General features: G+C 31.1%; 1 protein-coding gene across 2 annotated transcripts in view; it reads right to left on the reverse strand.

Annotated features, from left to right (window-relative positions):
• LOC110023899 (probable polyamine aminopropyl transferase) overlaps positions 1 to 15,931 on the reverse strand; it is a 63,102-nt gene extending 47,171 nt beyond the window's left edge. For both annotated transcript variants that reach the window (XM_020723542.1, XM_020723541.1), the window contains exons 1-2: positions 15,663 to 15,931; positions 7,951 to 8,003 (exon numbers count right to left, since the gene is read on the reverse strand). In XM_020723542.1, coding sequence (XP_020579201.1) covers positions 7,951 to 8,003; positions 15,663 to 15,927 — 318 coding nt within the window. In that variant the 5' untranslated portion in view covers positions 15,928 to 15,931. The remainder of the gene's footprint in view (positions 1 to 7,950; positions 8,004 to 15,662) is intronic.
• Positions 15,932 to 21,992: the final 6,061 nt, after the last annotated feature.

Genomic DNA, 21,992 nt, shown 5'->3' on the forward strand with positions numbered 1-21,992 from the left:
TATAGAAAGGACTAGAATGCATATTTCTTTTTTTTTCATTTAGGTAATATAATTTAAAATTATAATTATTCAACTATGTTCTTTTGATACCTCATTATATTACTTATTTATTCAAGTTTAAATGTGTGAAGGAAGAAATAATATATATTATATACGGAACATGATCCAAGCAAGGTATCATACTTTATATTTGCTTTAGATTTTGTAATTCTTTGGTTCTTTTATTGTTTAAGGTTTAGATAATTTTTATGAGAAAACTTAAATTTTAATTCATTGGTAATTTAAAGATATAGTTAAATTTGAATTCATCATTCGACCGTCTGTTCTCACCCTAGAAATCACAAACTCCTGGGTTTAGTCATGACAAGGACTATGTAAACACAAGAAAAATAGATAAAAAAGTTAGATTAAAAGACAACAATCAACAAGACTGACAAACTTGGTTTGCTGGAAATTTAAAAAAAAAAGTCATGGCAAATCTCAGTGACCATTAAGCAAACATACCATTAATTAAGGTAATCTTAAATATAAGATAATTTTATGTTGGAAAGTGTCAATCAACATGTTTAATTATGAAGAAATTTATTTCTTATGCTCAGAATATATTTTAATAATTGTGTTTCTTTTATTAGACATTACCTATTTTTCTGTTCGATGGGATTTACAATTTAAAAGTATTCTTTATTATTTTGTGGACCGCTATGTATATATATATATATATCGTAAGGGATCATGAGAAAGCTGCAACCATTTGTTTTGTTCTCTAACAGTTCACAGGACACCTCCTCACGTTTTTACGATGTTGAGCATCCTAGCTAGGGTTGTAAACGAGTCGAGCCTCAGCGAGCTCAGGCTCATTTTATTCTAGCATGATGTGGGACTAAAGTCTTTTTGAATTTTATTTGCATTTACATAGATAATGCCAAATTCTTATGCATTTACCTGCGTAACACCTCTCCAACGCAGAGCAGTAGGCATGCCACCTTTTAGAAAAAGTTGGGAAGCTTTTACATACAGAACTCTTTAATGGGCATTCACATAAATACACCCAATTCATATGTATTTACATATCTAACATCTAATTTTTTTTAAATATTTAAATAAACCAAAACTTTTATATCATATAAAAAATATCATTATTTTAAATTTTATATATTATTATTTAATTATTTCAAAATATGACTAGTTGAACACGAGCGAACAAACTTTTGTTCGTGTTCAACTCGTTTATATTTCGTGCTTAAAAATTTGTTCGTGTTCGGCTCGTTAGGTTTAACGAACAAGTCGAACACGAACTGCTTAACGAGTTGAACACGAGTTGTTCACGAACAACGAACCAAATTGTCAGCCCTAATCCTAGCCTCTCAACTAGCCTGGCTACAAGAAGCGAATGCCCTCCTGCTTCACGTTGCTTCTATTCACAAGTCTCACGAATCCTACGAGTCCAATAGCCTAAGATCCTATCGCTCGCCTCGCTCATATGCACATGAGAGAAAGGCAAGCAAGCGGGAGCCGCCAAAACTGAGAGCTCATCTCTTGCTCTCTCGATGGACCTTCGCAGGTTCTAGTCGTAGAACTCACAGCTCTTTCATCATCTGTCTCTTCCATTCGAACAGATCACCTAGTATGCATGAGTCAGTGGTCTGTAGTTCGTTTCTTCCGTTCGAACAGATCACAAGTTTGAACAATTTGAGCTTGTCGCAAAAAGAATGCTCCATTTGATTTCCGACAAACACTATTTGGTTTCTTCCTCTTTCGTTCGCTAATCCATGAAAGATTCGATCCACGGAACCAATATAGCTTGCCCTAGACGCCACCTCAAGAATAGTCCACTTAATAAAAAACTGCCAAAACACCTCTCATATAGTGCCAAACGTATGAAAACCGAGTTGCGCACCTCCCTCTAGTTCCAGTTCTCTCGTCCAACCGAGCAGTCAAAGTAAGGGTCATCCTCTCACTTTGGTTCGAACAACGAGTATTTTCGATTTGAACTTCAAAATCGTACCATGGCCAAACAAGCCAGCATGGCCCCAAATATTTCTTCATCGAAAGTCACCTACATATATTGGAGTCTATATCTTCAACTCTTATCATATCTGATAACTCGTCTCACCTAGTCATGAATCATAAAAAACATGGTCATAATTTTTTCAATTGCCTTGGTTCGTCTTTGTATACATCTGTGGTGAGTGAAAGATTAACATCTTACAGGTAAAATTTCAGCTCTATAAATGATAAATTTCAAATATCAGGTCTAGGAAAAAGAAGATCATATGGTTGCCATGGTTTAATGAATTACATGACCACAGTGGTTGGAGAAATATTTTCTCTATAGGATAGCGAAAGAGATATGGGAGGATGTATGTGAATCATACTCTAGCGTTGAAAAACTCCTCAGAGTTATTTAAGATTGAGACCATAATACATGATCTATGCAGAGAATTATATGCTACTTAATATTTCAACAGCCCCATACGTTGTTGGTTGCAATTGGACATGCATGAGATTTATTCTTGGAAAGATCTTGATAACTCTGCCTTATATAGAACAAAAAAGAACAATCAAATTTCTCCTTGGCCTCAATAAAAACCTAAAAAAGAACCATCAAATTTCTCCTTGGCCTCAATAAAAACCTGGATGAATGTACGTGGAGAATCATTAAATTAAACCCATCAATATCATTCGACGGACTTCTACAAAATTTCAAAGGGAGGAGAGCATATAGAAGTCGATGATAACATACAGTCACACCACAATATCTGTTGAATTATCAGCCTTGTACACTAAAAATTGCTCTTAGAATAACTGCCCTAAGAAAGAATGATCATGGTGCAACTAATGTAAAAAACTTACTCATGTGAAGAAAAATTGTAGAAAATTATAAGGTAAACTTGCAGATTGGAAGTCGTCTAATGAAAAATGTGATAGAGAGAACACTGCATATGATTTTGCCACAACCAACAACAATTCAGACTTCAATCCGTTCACCAAAGAGCAAAATGAGACACTGAAGAAAATGTTTAGTAATAGTTCTAAGTTCTGAACAAGAACACAATCTTCTATTGAGTAACCTATTAGTTTGTTAGCACACCAAGGTATCTTATCCTCTTTCTTTGGTCTCCAAACAATAAATGAAAGTCTTGGATGGTTGACTTTGGAGCCTCATATCATATCACAGCAGACATCAGGTCTTTAAAAATTATAAACCATGTGTCGGACACTCTGCAATTCAAATAGAAGATGGTCATTCTCACCAGCAACAGGAATTCGATTAGCCGAATCGACAAAGGTTCTTCATCTATACCCAAAATTAAATTGCAACTGTTCTTAATCAGTAAATTTACTTGACCTAAATTATGTGAATAAATTTTATTCCAATTATTGTGATTTTTAAGTTATGAATTTAGGGAAAGTAATTGAAAGTACTGAGATGCATGATAATATATAATTGCTAAAAAAATTAACTAGCGGTAGGCAAGGTCATTCGTCAAATTATTTATTTGAGTTTAGATCAACTTTTATTAAAGTTTCGGTAGAAAGTCAAATAATGTTAAGTCATTGTCATCTTGATCATCAATATTTTGCATACATGAAAAATATATTTTCACAATTATTTATCGCTAAAAAGGTCTAATATTTATCAATGTGAAACATGTCAACTTGCAAAATATATCAAACATATATAACATAAACTGCAATACAAGCTTTCACATCTTTATTTTATAATTCACAAGTAAACATGGGGACCCTCACAAATAAACAATATAAATAAAACACAATGGATTGAATCATTCATAGATGATCACAAATAACAACATGGAGACTCTTTATGAAAGAAAAGTTTGAAGCAACCATTATATTTCAATCCTTTCAATCTATGACCCTCACTCAATTCCAAAGCAAAATTTAGATTCTTAAAATTGATAATGTTAAGGAATATTTTAATTACATCATTAGTTCTCATCTTTCAAAGCATGACAATATTCAAATATTTTTTTGTGAATACTTCTCAGCAAAATGGGGTCACTGAAAGAAAAAATAGACACTTAATTTAGGTGCTCATGTCATTATGTTCTTTAATCATATACCTAAACATGTTTTGGGGAAGTCTTTATCATAACCACATGTCTCATTAATAGAATGTCTAATCGAGCCTAAAAAATTTAAATTCCTTGTAATGTTCTCATGGAATCCTACACACAAATAAGTTCTCTTTCTTTTTACTTAAAGTTAAAAAATTTTAGTTGTTTTGCTTTTGCTCCCACTCATCAACAACACAACACCAAACCTAATTCCAAGCCTCTCAAATGCATCTTCCTCGAATATACTTCCAATCAAAAAGGATACAAATGTTACTCTCAACCACTAGGCAAATATACAACTCCATGAATATCATATTCTTTAGGAATCAAACTTATTTTCTCAAATCTGAAATTCATTGAAAGAACTCAAGGGAATATCATATTTTGGATTTTTTTCAAGATACTCAGACCATTTTTTCTTTAATTGGATCAAATATTGTCTTCAACCAATTCCACTTAAAGAACCAAACTCTATCAAAGAAACAATCCCAATTGTCTCTACTCCACCTCATTACGACACTAATGATCAAGAATTTCACGCATACACTAGAAGAAGGCCACTAAGCATGAAAAGAATACTATGCAGACCCAAGACTATCAAAAGCCAGAATCAAGTCCTCCTGCATTTGATAATCATAATAGTATGGATTCCTTAACTCATCACTTTCTTACATTGATGATTGATGACTTTAATCAACCAATTGCATAAAAAAAATGTATCTGATGGAACACTGATCATCCAATTGAAAGATATGTAGCTTATGGAATTTATCATCATACAGGGATTTTGTGACAAACATTTATAGTGTGCATGTTCTAAAGTTTATCCAAGAGGCTCTAAAGATTTTAGCATGAAAGCAGACTATTGATGAAAAAATTTGGGCTTTAAAAAAAATAACACAGAGACTCTTACAGAATTACCACAAGGAAAAAATCCTGTAGATTGCGAATAGGTATTCACGGTCAAGTATAAAGGAGATAGAAGCGTAGAGAGATTCAAAGCCAAACTGGTTGTACAAAGCTTCACATGGTCTTACAGGATTGAATATCTAAAAACATTTACACTTGTTGTCATACTTACTATGATTCAAGTTTTACTCTCTTTTGTAGTAAATCAATATTGACATTTATACCAACTTAATGTCAAAAATACCTTCTTGACTGACAATCTTGATAAAAAATTCCGCACAACTATACCTCTAGGCTCGGAAAACAAATTGAGCAATAAGTTGGTTTGCAAGTTGAAGAAGTCCTTATATGGCTTGAAGCAATCTCTTGTACTTAGTTTGGCAAGTTTACTGAAACGTTGATGACAAAGAGATATTAGCAGTGTCAAATTGATCATATATTGTTTGTAAAATCCAATCCTAAAGGCAAAATAACTATTCTCAAAGTATATGCAAATGATATTACCTTAACAGGTGATGATTCAGTTATCATACTAAAAAGGATGTTTGCAATAAAATTTGAGATCAAGAACCTCGAGATTCTCTGATATTTTTTGGAAATGGAGGTGGTTCAGTCTGATGAGGGAATTATCACATCCCAAAGGAAGTGCATCTTAGATTTGTTAAGTGAAACTATCATACTTGGGTATAAACCTAGTGACACGCCCATGGATTCCAACAAAAGGTTGGATAGAAGGGAAGAAAACAATCAAGTTAAGAAAGAAAGATATCAAAGACTTAGCAAACTACTCCACCTATCACACATAAGATCTGATATTACATACTCAGACAGTGTAATAAGTCGGCACATGAATAATCCAAAGGGGGGTCATTTGGAAGCAGTGAACAGAATCCTAAGATACTTGAAAATAATAAATAAATATGATTTTCTCTTCAAAAGATCTAAAAAATTGTGAAATTGAGGTATGCATAGATGCTAACTGAGCAGAAGATGTAATTGATAAAAAATTAACCATTGTACATTGTTCATTCGTCTGGAAAAATCTCGTCAAGTGGAGAAGTTAAAAGTAAGTTATTTTCACTCAGAGTAATGCAAAATCTTAATATCTTGCCTTGGCACTAGGAAAATGTAAGGAAATGTGAATTCAAAAATTATTAATAGAACTTAAGGTGGAGATGAAAGACACAATTAAGATGTTTAGCGGTAGAAAAGCAACAATTATAGCAAAAAATTTTGTGCATCAGAAAGAACAAAATACATCAAGGTTAACAAACACTTAATCTAAGAAAAGGTTGACAACGAAATTGTTCAAATAAGCTATATTCATAAACATCTTTAGATTTTTGAGATTCTTACGAAAGCACTACCATGGGTCAGTCATGATGAATTGAAGTCCAAGCTTGATTTGAATAATATATACAACCCAACTTGAGCGAGAGTGAGAAAAATGCCAATCCACATGCTTGATTGGGAAAGAATTTATTTCCTTCGCTCAGCATATGTTTCACTTATTATATTTTTTATTGGACTTTTTTTATTCAGTTTGGTGGGATTCCTAATTTAAAAGAATTTATGTTTCTTATTTTGTGGACTGGTATGTCAGCCACGCTACTATATATATGTAGTAGAGAGTAATGCATTGAAGAGAGCGAGAAAAAAAATTCTTTCCCAATTTTCTACATTTACTCTCTTTTAATATCAAGAAAAACTAGGTTGACACAATGAACATCATAGCAAAAGAGCTAAAACCATAACCAACTAGTAAGGAAGACATGGTGTTTGAGATAAAATTGAGAAGGAAAAAAATGTAAAAAAATAAACTTGGGAAATGGAGCGCTAAAAAAAAACATAAGCTAAATTCCATGCACTAAAAGCTTTATCTGCTAACAAGGCAATTAAAAACATTATAAAATGATATTCCAATGCTTTATTATTCTAAATTATGAGAGTATATGGCTAACAGTAATAAAACTTAGATTCTCATCATTAAAAACTGCACATTATAGGATGAAAAAAATATATATGTCGACAGTGGAAAAATTCCATAATGGTGACAAATGGATGAAAAGCTGAGATATAATTGGGAAGAACATTTTAAATTTCAGATGCATCAATAGAATCATTTCAAACAAAGTTTGGCACAGCTCAAGCTAGGTCAGGTTTGAACAAGTTCAAACCGGAATGGATAATCCTAGCATTCTACTAAAGAAAGGCCCTAAATTGGGGCAAGTTTTTCACCCAAACTCGAGATTTTCATTTCACACAATCAGGTAAGAAAATGTACCAAAAAGAAATGATTTGGAAAAATCCACGTCATAAAGGGGTTGAATGATTAGGATGGAAAAAAGGTTGACCAACTCAGTGTAAAAAGAAACTCGGGAAATTTACATACATACCACACAATTCTTATATATTAACATATCTAACACCGGAATTTTGATATTTACACTTATAATACCTTGGCTTAGTGTCATAAACATATGCATGAAAATATGTATTTGACTTTTAAAAGGATAGTGATAGTCATATCTTTAATGTGATTTTAAAGATTTGAGAGGTATGTATGTAAATATGAATGTTTAGGTGTTAGATATGCAAAAACATAAGAATTATATGGTATGTATGTAAATGCCACAAGGAATTGTTCAAAAATATCCACAAAAGCACAAATTTAACATCTTGTGCAACACTCAACATAAGCTAATGAGAAATGATGATGCCTAGGGCTGATCCAAAATAGTTGGGATAATAATGGATAGATGCAAAAATTAGGAAACCTTCTCAAGTTAGATCAGGCAGCATGGAGTATCCGCCATACAAAACCTGAATGCATGAGTAATAAAATCGGACCAATTTCCTGTTTTAGGTCTAAAAGTATTGCCAAAGTCTGAATAACAATAGCCATTTCCTGTCTTTATGAGAAAAGAACTTCAGCTGGGGCATTCCAACGAATACATACCCAGTATGAGCCTGTCCATTTTTTCTCCTTCGAAAGAATGCTATGAATATTGTCTGCAGGCAGACAAAATTTTCAATTATTAGAAAAGAAATAGCTTAATATCAGTGCTAAATGGTCTAAATGTTGATAGAATTAACTAAGGCGGGTACTGCGGTCGGACGGTATTAACATCTAACTAATTATCAACATTTTTAAAACTTTCAATATATAAAAGAGCCACTAATCTACAAAGCGCAATAAAATCTAAAGCATCCAGAAATAATAACATCTAAAAATAACATCCTAATCAAGTACTGATCAACATCTGAAAGAAACAGCAAAGAGACACTAGCATCATAAAAAAAACTTTTGTCACGACTCGACCCAGTGCTTAGAATTAACTGAGACCGGAACTACGGTCGGATGGTATTAATATTTAAATATGCACATTTGACTTCCCTGAATAATATTGAATATCTAAATCATAATCTTTAATAAATTTTAGTCATTTCCTCTGCCTCAGGTTCAACTCTTTTTTATTGAAGGTATAATTCAAACTCTGATGCAGGAGATGGCAAGAATTTATTAAAGATTATGATTTGGATATTCAGTATCATCTAGGGAAAGCAAATGTGGATAGTTAGATGTTACTACCGTCCAACCGCAATTCCGGCCTTAGTTAATTCTAAGCACTAGATCGGTTTGTGACATTGAAAAACAAGTAAACAAAAGAGAGTGATGTGGGAGGGCTGCCCGGAGTGATGGCAGCAAAGAAGAGGGGATGGAACGTATTGAAATAGTTGGAACAGGCAGTCCTCGATTGCGGTAGCAAGGGAGGAGGACGGCGGGAGCAAAGAGGAATTGCAACAATGACGGCAAACTAAAATGAGGGAAATAGATGGCCGGCTGGCTAGAACAGAAGAAAATAGTTGGGAACGGCTATTTCTGACAGACGGTGGGGAGCATAAATGACGGTAGCAACGGCGGGGAATGCAAAATGGCCAAAGGAAGGCGGTCATGGGGCAACAGCTACGAGGATGATGGTTGACATATGGTTGTAAACGACCAGAGCCAGTTCGCGAGCTAGCTCGACCTCAAGTCGTTAACGAGCTCACGAGCCTACTTATTGAGCCACAAGCTTGAGCTCGAGTTCGTCCCGGCTTGACTCGTTGGATCACAAGCCGGCACGATTGGGTTACCGCTAGTCATTTCGATGAATTTTCCGGTGAGCTGTCGCTACCTCCTCTTCATCCTCCGGCCACCAATACCTTTTACGATTAGCTCCTATAAAAATTAAACATTTAGTTCGAACTCGTGAGTCGGATACTAGCACTAAAAGCTGAACTCGAACTCCCCATTCAAACTTGACTTAAGCTCACAATTTGGCAAACGAGCCAAGCTTGATAACAGCATAGCTCAAGCTTGACTCGTTTAGTTTACACCCCTAGCTGGATAGTGATGAACTACAGGAAGAACAACAACGGTGGTTGTTCGGAGGTGGCTACAATGGAGGGCGGCCGGGAGCGACAAGGGGCGGATGTAGAAGGAGATATGAAAGATAATCACCACCTCGGGAGAGAGATACAGCTGAAGCACCACCCAAAACCTCAAATATAGCCCTCAAAGGGAGAAAATGGATGTCGATGGTTGGACCTAAACAAACTCGAGCAAAAATTAAACTTAGAATATCAGAAAAGCAAATATATAGTAAAAGGATTGTGAGGAGTAGCCCAAAAGGGCCGGCCACCTCCATAACAATGAAAAAACCTAAACTGGTTCGCTCCAAGCACAAAAATGGTAGCCACATGCTCACAGAACTATAGCAAATCACAGAACGAACGCGATGTTGTAGTAGAGGGGCAGAAACAAGGGCTCTCGGTTACTTTCGCATCACCTAGATCTACCCATTTTCCTTTATTAATCTTTTGGATGATGTGTCATCAACTATTTTTTATCATGCACAAATCTTGATGCATTTTTATAAGAATCTTTCAAATTGAAATTTAACATAATCTAGGCTCCGATTTTAACAAGTTTAAAGTCAAACTAATTGTTATAACCTGGTCTGAGGATTAGAATTAACTAAAACGGGAACAGAGGATCAAACAGTGAAATCAAGAAAAAAAATGACTCGTTTTTGGCTTGAAACAAGAAATGTTGATGATAATAAAGATAATAATTTAATTCTTTATTTATACATGTTACTTGTTTTATTAATTAAATGTTATTAAATTATACTATTTTTCATTAACTAATATTAATAATTAAGTCTAGACAAGTAATAAAAGAAAGGAATATTCACTTTTGAGATTGAGTGGATCACCTCAAAAAAAAATGATAAGTTAATTAAAGTTAAAGGTTAATTTATTTAATTTAGAATTAATGTTTATTAAGAATATCAAATTATAACAGCAATTAAGATCATAAAAAATTTGTTTCTAAAACATTTGGAGTTAGAGATCGTGAAAAGTTGCACCTAAGGTGAAAGACTCGATGTGGGCAATTATGCTTGTAACTTACAGCACTATTTCTTATTTCTAAATGTATTTTTATTTCTATTTATCATATTTTACATTATATATCATTGATTCTTGGATAGAATTGGTTCTTCATATTGTATAAAGCATGCATATTTGCAATCATGTATAAACAACTGCATTATAGTTTTCCTAAGATGTTTTATGCCTACATGATATGTAAACTCCAATATAAATGCATGTATCAGTTTATTGCATTACCTAAAAATTTAGTAAAATCTTATTTATTCATTATTAGATGGAGGTAAAGTGTTTCATAAAAAAAAAGAAATATTATGAAGAATGAAATAGTATATATATGAATGTTTGTAATATTAAGTAAAATCTTATTTATTCATTATTAGATGGAGGTAAAATGTTTCATAAAAAAAAGAAATATTATGAAGAATGAAATAGTGTATATATGAATGTTTGTAATATTAACATGAGAAGTTCACCCCTTTATGGTACAAGTAGGGGATGCATATGTACTCGTGCGCAAGGAATTTTTTTATCACCTCAGATAAATTGTGATATTTAGATGGTTAACTACTATACCCACGGGAGAATATCGGTCAAGGGCGAGTAAACACAATTTCAACTTAGACAATCGTGTAAATTAGATCACAAACTGTTATGTCGACAGGATAATATCAATCAAGGGCGTGTCAGGTTATGTTTTGACGATGCTCCTAAGAAGGATGTGAAAGTTAAGAATATGAAGTAAAAGTAATTTAAAAGCAAATACATGTGGAAATTCTAGATTTCTCTCATGAGCAAATGTCGTTAACATATACTATAAATAATTATATGATTTTCTATATTAAAGTTAAGAATGACGGTGACATGGATAATTAAATGCAATTTTCACAAATTACAAAATGAAATCATTACGATCAAATTAATAGCGCCAATAAATATAATTTAGATTGAACTAAAAGTAAATTTGAGTAAGATTTAAATAAGATGCATGAAAGAAGTTAGTTAATAAAGAGATTTTCAAAGAGTTGTTGGGGAAATTGGAGTAGTTTTATAAGCAAATCTTATTAATAAAATTATATGTTATAAAATGTCAATGGTTGGAGAAAATTAAGTTTTTATTGACAAAAAGAGATGTTGGAGATTATCATTTATAGTTGAATTAAACGTATAAGTTGTAAGTTAAAACTAGGCAAGGGGATAATGTAACACAGGCATACCAAAATCAAGTTGGAATCAAAAATAATATTTTATGCTAAAAGAATTTCAAAAGATTAATTTTTTGCTAAAATAATAATTTAAAAATATTTGGAATAAAGCATGATTTTCCATATGAAATTTATTTAGAGCCAACCCCAAATGGTTGATATAAGGCTAGTGATGATGATGACAACATTAATTTCATTTGACTAAATTGATGTGATTTTAAATGATCATAAAAAAGGCATAAAATCAAGTATCAAAAAAAATTTTTGATTGACTTTAGAGAAAAAATGTATGTTTAAAGTTTAAAAGGGTTGCTAAAGATAAGTGTGAAGGAGTAGTGATTGATATTAAAAATAACTATGGGGTGAAAAAAGAGACTTTATTGAAAGTAAAGTCAAATCAAAATCTAGTAAGAACTTAGCATTTCCTTTATTCTTTGTGTATATATTGTTAAAAGTTAGTCAAATTGGGGTAGCTTGGTATACTCAATTCACAAAATAACAATTTTAATAAGGGAGAACTTCTCTGTAGTGAGAAATTACAACATAAGAGAAAATTTTCAATAATACAAGAATTGAGACTACTGTACTTGTTGTTGAGGTAATACAAATTTAAATATGCAAGAAAAACTTCTAGAATTCGAAAAATAAAAATTCTTTAGGACAACTATGTAATAAGAAAATATCATGTAGAATTAAATTTGAAGAATAAACTATTACTAGTTTGAAAATATCGTAAGATTTGAGTATTGGACAATAAATAAGCTATCCACAACAAAATAAAGCATGGAAGACATAAGAATGTCAAGATTATATATGTAGTAAGATTAGATATTAAAATGAGAAATAATCAAGTAATTTATATAATGGAAGTAGCATCTATTCATGATGAGGAAAAGTAAAATCAACATAGGTAGAATAGGCATTAATATATTTAGAGAAAACGATATGTTCATCAGTAAGATGGGTAAATACAAGTAGCTTGAGGTTTATGGCAAGGAAAATGGGAAGTCAAAAGTTAAAATGATTGAAAGTTGTGCAAATGATATGATCAACGCAATCATTAGCCTTATAAAAAGTATTTCAAGTCAACTTTACGAATCTTAATTCTACACTCACTCATGCTGCATACTCCATAATGAGTTGAAATTGTCATGCAAATCTTCTTGTGCAACTTTTATAATCTTAATTTTGGTTACCCCTCTATCTTCTCAATCCTTAAACACTAAATTTATACACCCATTTTATGGGTAACTTTTTGTCACGACCCAGCCAGGAACTTGAAATTAATCAAGACGGGAACAGACGGTCGGACGATATAAATTAAAGTTTCAATATTCAGTTACTATAAATAATAAGATAAAAATGAAAGAGTCACTAATCAATATAAATTAAAACTATATTTAAATTTACCTCGTTGCTAGTTGTCTGCGTCTTCTATAAATATTTTCTCTTCTATAACTCATCTTTAATCACTTAATTGACCTGAAAAGTTAGTTTAAAATAATTATAAGCTAAACAAGTAAGTGAATACTCATACTTCTAAGTCACAGCAATACAAGAAAAAAGAAATCAAAATGAATGTCAGTTAAACTTTTAAATAAATCAATATAAATATTTAACATGTTATCAATGAATCTTACTATATTAATAACATATCAATATCATTCTATATCTGTACAACCGACACAAGAGCATCGTCTAAAAAATGTGTAAATTAAGACACATCAATATCAATGCCCTCTTTCAGATAAGTGCACCGGTTCATTAGTATTCCCCCACTAGTACCATCAAAGGGTAACTCTATTATAGTCAATCATGCACATACAAATATTCAATAAAAATATCACTTTCAAATAAAATATTTATTTTTTATTTGCACCTCTTTCAGATAAGTGCACCGGTTCATTAGTATTCCTCCACTAGTACCATCAAAGGATAACTCTATCATAGTCAATCATGCACATACAAATATTCACTAAAAATATCACTTTCAAATAAAAAAATATTTATTTTTTATTTGCATAGCAGTCAAATCATTCAATAATGATGTGCACACATATCATTCTTACAGTATGAACAAAAAATTAATAGAATTCAAAATCATGAGTTTGTAGTAATTTCAATATAACTAATGATAGTAACAATAAATGTATTTGGTCTAAAAGAGCCAAAAAATCACCACAGTATAAAAACTAATGAACCGGCCGCCCTCCTTTCTTCTCCTTCGATCGCTCAAGATTGAGTGATGATAAGGCAAAGGATCTTTTCCCGCAGTGTCTCATGCCACGGATAGGGTATGTCGATCTCTTCTTCTCCTTCAGTTTGCGTTCTCGGTGCGTGGTTCATGATCTACCTTCGCACCAAATGCCTGCTCGAAGCTCGACAATGCCACTAGATCATCTTTTCCTTGATGAAGCAGGCACCAACTGCTCGACTTTTGCACCAAAAACTGCTCGACTCTACATGTAGGTCGCTTGCGATGTTTTATGGGTGAATTCATCTCCTTGGCTTCCCGACACTTCGTTTCAACTTCCCAACTTCTCGCTTCCTCTGCTCAACTATTTGATTCCTCGCCGCTCTCTTCGTTTCCTCTCCCTCCAGTACTGAAACAAGTCGTTACACATTCCACCCTTCATTCTAATTTTTAGGCACAACAATCTTAATATTCTTAAACTATTTTTGTCTACTTATAGAAATGATCAGTCACAACTCTTTTATAAAAATATTCATAATACCAACCTCAGATAGTTGGGATAAGGCTAATGATGACGACAACACCAATGTTGGAACTGAGTAACAAGTCTTAAAATTTCATAATCTCAATCATAAAGTACTCTTGCTTCGTCACCATGAATTGAGTCAACTTGAGGCACCAAAACTATCATTTGTTCACCTACATCCGCAAAGGCAGAAATCTATGCATATAAAATTTAGAACTTTGATACATTTTGTTTTTTCTCTAATAAAACGCTGCTACAAGAAACAGCAGTAATTTGCAATTATTTTATTGGATTCAAACCAAACCCTAAAAGCTTAATTATAGTGCAAGACAGATAATGTGATTGTTCAGTTCACAAAAATAAAAGAAAACCAGTTGAGGGGCAGCAGAAATCTAATTAACCATATAAACTCTGATATTTTGATTTCTAACTTTCCTTGACGACCAATGTTATAAGCAACAGAACTTTTCAAATAGCTTGTTAGATTAATACAGACCTGAAAACCCTTTCTATTAAAAACAAACATCGAGAATTTCTGTGCCCGCTACAATCATAAAACGAGAAAAGGACAGATAATATCAACTTGAGTCCCTAAAACTGTCATTCCTTTACCGACACGATATGCTTTGGAGTTTTGATATTTGAATCTTCTAGTCAACCATTGCTCTTATAAACATCATTATTCTATTTTTGTTTGACAATTAGGGGTTGTCTGGTAACGGATTTATTTTAAGTTATTATGAATTATGAGATTTTCAGCTTCTACCAAAATTAAACATTCTGGTAACGGATTTATTTTAAGTTATTATGAATTAGTAAATCCTGCAAATCCGGATTTACTAAATCCTGTAAAACCGGATATACTAAATCCTGAATGAAAAATCGTCTGGCAAAGAAATCCTCTAAATCCCGTGGATCCATTAAAACTGTTTGGGAACCGATTTGTGGGATTTAGGATTTATGAAAGTTACAGCCGAAATCCGTGAAATCCGGATTTATCAAATTTGTGTCTTAAACTCGTCCAAAATGACCGTCTGACAAGATTTAGCTTAAATCCCGCTCTAAATCCATTACCAGACAACCCCTTAGTTTATTACATTCAAATTAACTCTAAATGGACAATGAGATTTTCAGCTTCCACCAAAATTTAACATAAAAAAAAACAATATAAACGATATAACCTCCTCTCAATAAACTCACCAGTTCTATAAAAATAACCTATTCTATAAAATATCAAAACAGATTCAAAAATAATTAGCTCTCAGTGAATGGTGACACGGAATTGAAAAGTGCTAATGACTGTAACTTACGGGATGAATCGAGAAGCAGAATCCTCGACTCGGGATTGTCTAGAACAACGATTTCGTTATAGCGGCTTGTGACAGCCGTGAGAAGGGAGTAAGAAGTTTCTGATGCCGCGAATGTCCCTCGGCTTTCGCTTTTCTTCGAAGCTGTGGCGAACGAAGGTAAGCGAGAGGAGGATGAGCGCGTCACTGGCCGGAGAAAATAGCTTTTCCGGCGAGGTTGATTGCCATGGAGAGGCGGAAGGGGCTTTATAGCTAAACAAGTAGCCATGTCTCTTGCCAGGGAGACTATATCCGAAGTGCTAGTTAGTATTTATATACATACATTATTTAGGTTGTTCTGTCGTAAAAATTGACAATCTATGCCCATGATAGATGAAATTGGCAAAATAATCCTACTATTTATTTTATTGAAACAATAAATATCCAATATATTATTTGTGACCAAAATATCTCTATTGTTTGGCAAGTGGCGATAAACTAAACTTTTGATTATAAAAATTTGCTTGCCATCAATTTTATGTTTTTTTTTTAATATATTTGTTTTTTTATGTTTTAATATTTTTTTTATTTTTTTTTAAATAAATAAACATGCTTTCAAAAATACATAAAATAATTTTCAAAAAATTTTAGTGTTTTCAAAAATAATCATATCATAATCAAACATATTAAATATATTTTATTTCAAATCAAAACATAAATAAAATAAGATCAAATTTATAAAAAAAAAATAAAACTAATCAACAAAAATGACCTCAAACAGCCCCTAAGTATTCCTTGAACATTAATTTCCTAGTAATTTCCTTATTTTGTTACTTGCTTTTCAACTATAATGAAATTTCATGACAATTGTCTTTATTGATTTAATTCTTGATAGGACTGCACATGAACTGAGTCAAGCTAAGCATTTGTCATTTATTAATAATATGTTCGAGCTCGACTCGAGCTCAATTCAAGCTTTAAGACTATGTTTGAGCTCAAGCTCTTTTATAAATATTTTATTCAAGCTCAAATCGAGCTCAGTATATAAATGAATTAACGAGCTTATTAACAAGCAACTTGCCTAAGATAATAAATGAACAAAAATCAAGCCATAATTGAGAATTTTTAATTGAACCTTACTTGAGCTTTATAAATACAACTTGTAGGGAGAAATGATTGAGCTATATCAAATAATACTGGTTGAGCCTCAAAATAAATATTTAAATGATATTGTTCATAAACAAGCTATAATGGAGTCGTAATCGAGCCTTAATAGAACTCTTCATGCACTTATTTGCAAGTTTTAAATGATATTGTTCATGAAGATAAATCAATGAAACAATATGTTGTTCTAGATTATTTATTTAGTCATGGAGTGCTTACAAAAGTGTTTAAGCTCATTCAATTAGTTAATCAAATGATCATGAAGGAGCTTGAATCAAGCTAACTTACAAGTAGCTTCAAACGCTCAGTTCATTTGCAACCTTAATTTCTCACACATGTAAAGGTTATTCATTTAATTTATATGGAATTGAATGTGGTATTTATTCTGAATACTAAACTTAGAATACTGGTAGATATTATGAATCTAGAGTGCCAGTAAATATCAAACTTTCTTCTATAAACTTAGTTGAATGTTGATCAGATAACGATTGAATCTTATTAGAATCATCTTCAAATAATTATAAAAAATATAGAAAATATTATCAAACATAAAATTATCATGATCGAAGTTGATTTGAAGATGATTGATCATTTTTTGAGTTATCTTCTAACAATAATCAAGCAATGATGGAACATCGATTGATGATGGTTGAAGATGACTCAATCTTTATTTCATTATTGTTCAAAGTTAATTTTATGACGATGCCACCATTATTTAATAATTATTTGAAAATGCTTTGATTATAGTTTGATCATTATTTGATGATGCTTTAAAGATGGTTAGATCCTTTTTAATCTGTATTTAAAGATGATTCGATCATTATTTTAAAATTTGCAAAGTGATTAAATCATTTTTAAGTCTTCATTAATCATTAAGCAAAGATACTTTGAGGATGATTTAAACTTTGTTAGATCCTTGTTCTAACATCATTCCAATTAGTACTTTGAGATAATTCAATCAAGAACTGGTCCTTATTTGATTTCAATTCTTATTTAAACATGGCTCAACCGTTACTAAAAGTTTTTTATCAATGTTTAAAGATTATCATTATTAAAAGAGTTTTGCATTTATTTGAAGATTGCTTAATCATTATTTAAAGATGCATAAAAAAATAAATGATCTTAGTGAAAGTTTTGTTTGATTATTATTAAATCATGTTTTGATCGTCATTTATAAATTATTTGTTAATTGTTCAAAAATGATTTGATCTTTTTTTATCATGGTTTGAATATGCTTTAAAGGTAGCTTGAACTTTGTTCAATCATGATTAAAAAATGCTTGAAAAATGATTTGATCATACTTCAAAGATTGTTCAAATATTATTTATTATTAGTTTTTTTGTTTATTTCTTTTAGAATTGGCATATTTTGAGTCTTATGCTAAATATGTAGATATTTGATCTAATCATAGCGGTTGAGAGGCATTATAGTGCTCCAATTACACATAAGTCTGAGGTTCTGAGGAATAAATTGATTAAATAATATAAGCTTAATGATTTTATTATCAAAACTAAAGGATCCCTCATATAGAGCTTTTGAAATGCATGGTTCTCAAGTTCATGAACTATTATTGAAAATAGATTATGATGTTAGGAATGAAAGTTATTTTATTGTGTTCAATATTGGAGAAGAAAACACAACATTTGGAATAACTATGTATTCTTTGATCATTGGATTACTTTTTAAAGAATTCTCAGGAGTTACAAGAGGTAAGCATAGATAGTAAGCTACTTAATAACTACAAGGCTAGGGAAAAATTTTTCAAAAATATGGACTTAAAATAAAATTTTCTTGGAGTGCACTTAGAGAGATAATAAGTGGAAGTTTCAACTTTTTTTTCTGTAGTGCTATCTCTTGAACTATAATAATATAATTTTATTTTAATAAAAATAGGTTATATCATTTAAATGATGAGGAAATTCTTTATTAAATACCCAATAGGACAAGTTAGCATGGGGAGAAATATTGAGGATGGTGAAGAAGGATGCGATGCACTACAAAGCTAGCATCTTAAAAAAGAATGAATCAACCTAATACACTATAACTCGACTTGTAGTATCACTATAACACTAGGCGTACAAAAATCATCCAAAAGCTAAGGGTGGAGATGTATTATACTCTTTTGGGATGTTGAGCTGAAAGATAGACAAAGTGCTAATGGGCAAATATTTTCCATCTTTGCTTATGGATAAATTTTTTAAGTGTATTTATTTTTTTTTAAATATTATTGGGTGGTTGTTTTAATTTAAGTAAAAATATGTTTTGAAATGTTCTTTAAAAATAGTTTACATTCTACATTGTATAAAATTAATAAACAAAACTTATATGACTCCATTATACATGCTCTTATTCAATCTATTTGAGTTAGAGCTATAGAAAAGAAATCAAATGTGCCCATTTTTTTAGGACAGAGCATTAGAAGCTTTAAAAGTACAATCAACTAATGGTCGTTCTATTTTATCATATAAAAGGTTGAAGCAATTTTTATTATTATTCAGAAGTTGAGGAGTAGTCGCATTAGGCTAGAGAATAATCCAATAAGGTTGGAGTAAGAATATAAAGATCAAACCATTCTAATTTAAAATCAAGTACATTTTGAGAAGTAATAGAAGGATGAAATCGAGAAGTTGTCTTCTATTGACTAGGACTTTTACTTAATTTAATTTCAAGATGATGCATAGAAGGAGGACCAAGTCCTTGAGGTAGAGGGAGACAAGACGTAGAGATAGGATATTAGTTTATTATTGTTGTGCTTATGGATAAATAGATCTAGAAGTCAATGGATGCCATCCTATCCCATTACATTGCACATAAAAGTAATGCATAGCTAATATAATTCAAAGAAAACTTATAAAAATACAAAAAGATTTTGATATAGGGTTATTTAAACCCATGAAGACGTGTCAATGATCTTCTCATGCTCATCAATAAGAATTTGTAGTCTTATTTTAAGTCTTGGATGTCAAAATTTGTTGATAACTTTAAGGAGACTTAATAGTGCTACTGAAAGTACAATATAATTCCAATAATTGTTCAATCACATGTTTATAGTGAGGTATAAAATAATTTACTTAACAAGTATCAAAGAAATATATCTTCTTTTCACTAACTTCAAATTTTTTTTTAATTTATTTATTTTTTGTGGCATCACATTGATCATCTATATTTTCTAATTGGAGAGTGGATATGATGCTTCCCAAAAACTTATAAAACAAACATCATTGTATAAAATAAAATATATAATTACAGATGTTACATATTGATCTTCGTTTACAATAAGATGAAGAGAAAGAACTCCTTCAAGTGGCCTAATAATGCCCTCATATATCACGAAAGAGAAGCTAATGAATTAAATCATAAATCATGTTTCTCATGCGAATTGAAATAATGTTTATTTATAATACATAATATCTCACTGTCTGTGAATATTATGATATAATATGATTGTGACTCTTTTATATCTTAGAGCACACATTTATGCCTGTAATACTCCATTATCCAAGTGTTTTTATACTTTTGTTGCACAAATATAATTATTTGATAATATACAAAACTATTCTCCTTCAAATCTTCTTGTGAGTGGAGGATTACCAACATAGATGAGAAGGCAACCAATTGATGTTTCATTCTAAACTTTAGTACGGATTTAACTAATTCTTATATATACATATATCCACACACACACACACACACACACACACACACACACACACACACACACACACACACACACACACACATATATACATATATACATATATAGTTTAAGCAGTCTTTTATATCTTATTTATAGCCACGACTCTGAAGCTTATGCAATATAACACATTATATACGTGATTTTAAAACAATTCTTTTGAAGGTGCACCTAAGTGCACAAAAATTTATAATAATCATTAATGTACAAATTTATTTTGCAATAATACTATACAAATGTGTAATGCTTTTCTTGTATTAAAGTTCTTCAATGTAGATTTATTTCACAACACATTACTTTTATATTTTCATTTATTGTGTTATACTCTTCAAATACACACTATGTCTTTTTGTGTTGATCTCTTTAAATGACATAATGATTATTATTATAATTTGTTAAATACATTATTTTCTTCTCTATTAGGAAGTATTATTATCATTTGGTTATAACATTCTATTATAAAATATTGTGGGTCATACCTTTTCTGATAGCTCTCTTATTGATTACACTCTTATGCTTTACACACACACAACACATTCAAACGCACAACACACTCACACACACACATACTAATTACATGTTTCAACAATTATTAAATTTATTGCAACACAATTAATCATATTTATCATAACCAAACCTTATTAAAACTATATTTGAACATTACTTGTACTTCAAACATAATTCAAAAATAGATCAAACTGTGTTTGAATTTTTTTTTTTAAATCTACCAAACCCTATTAAAATCAAGCTCAAACATATTACATTCCTTACTAAAACCATATTCAAACTTGAATGGAATCATCTCATATTATGTTTAAAGATAATTCAAATCTGGCTTGAATTTATTTGAACTTCCTTTAACCTTACTTTAACCCTATTCAAACCATGTTTAAATATATTCAAATCATGTTCAAGCTTATTCAAATCATACATAAACTATGTTCAGACCCTAATCAAATATAATTTAAATCATGCTCGAGTAAGTTTCAAACATGGTTTAAGTATGATATAAATAAGCTTAAAACTTTAATTGACAATGGTTTAAACATTGTTTGAGTCTTACTTGCTCCATTATTAATAATTTGTACTATAAATAAGTGCTCTATGATAAAAGGAGGGATATTTTAGATATTTTGGTCTGAAATAAAATTATGAGATTATTATACCAAGAAAATAAATATCTTCTACAAATGTGTTGATTATGGGGCATACATAATCAAATTTTAATTTATATGTCTAACATGTAATTTTTTACATAAAAAATGACTTTATGTGCTTGTTTTTGTTTAATTTTTATGAATAAATTAGCCAAAAGTTTAGTTTGAACTAAAATACCCCTACTTTATATAAATAAAATTTGAAGGGATGCTCAAAATACGTATAAGCACACTTCTAAGTAAAAATTGCTTTACCATTCTTATTTTCATTACATTTAATCTCTCAAATGATTTTCATTTCTGTGTGATAGAATAACAACAAAATTTTAATGTATAAAT

Source organism: Phalaenopsis equestris, unplaced genomic scaffold (genome assembly GCF_001263595.1).
Source record: "Phalaenopsis equestris unplaced genomic scaffold, ASM126359v1 Scaffold000235, whole genome shotgun sequence".
Lineage (NCBI taxonomy): Eukaryota > Viridiplantae > Streptophyta > Magnoliopsida > Asparagales > Orchidaceae > Phalaenopsis > Phalaenopsis equestris.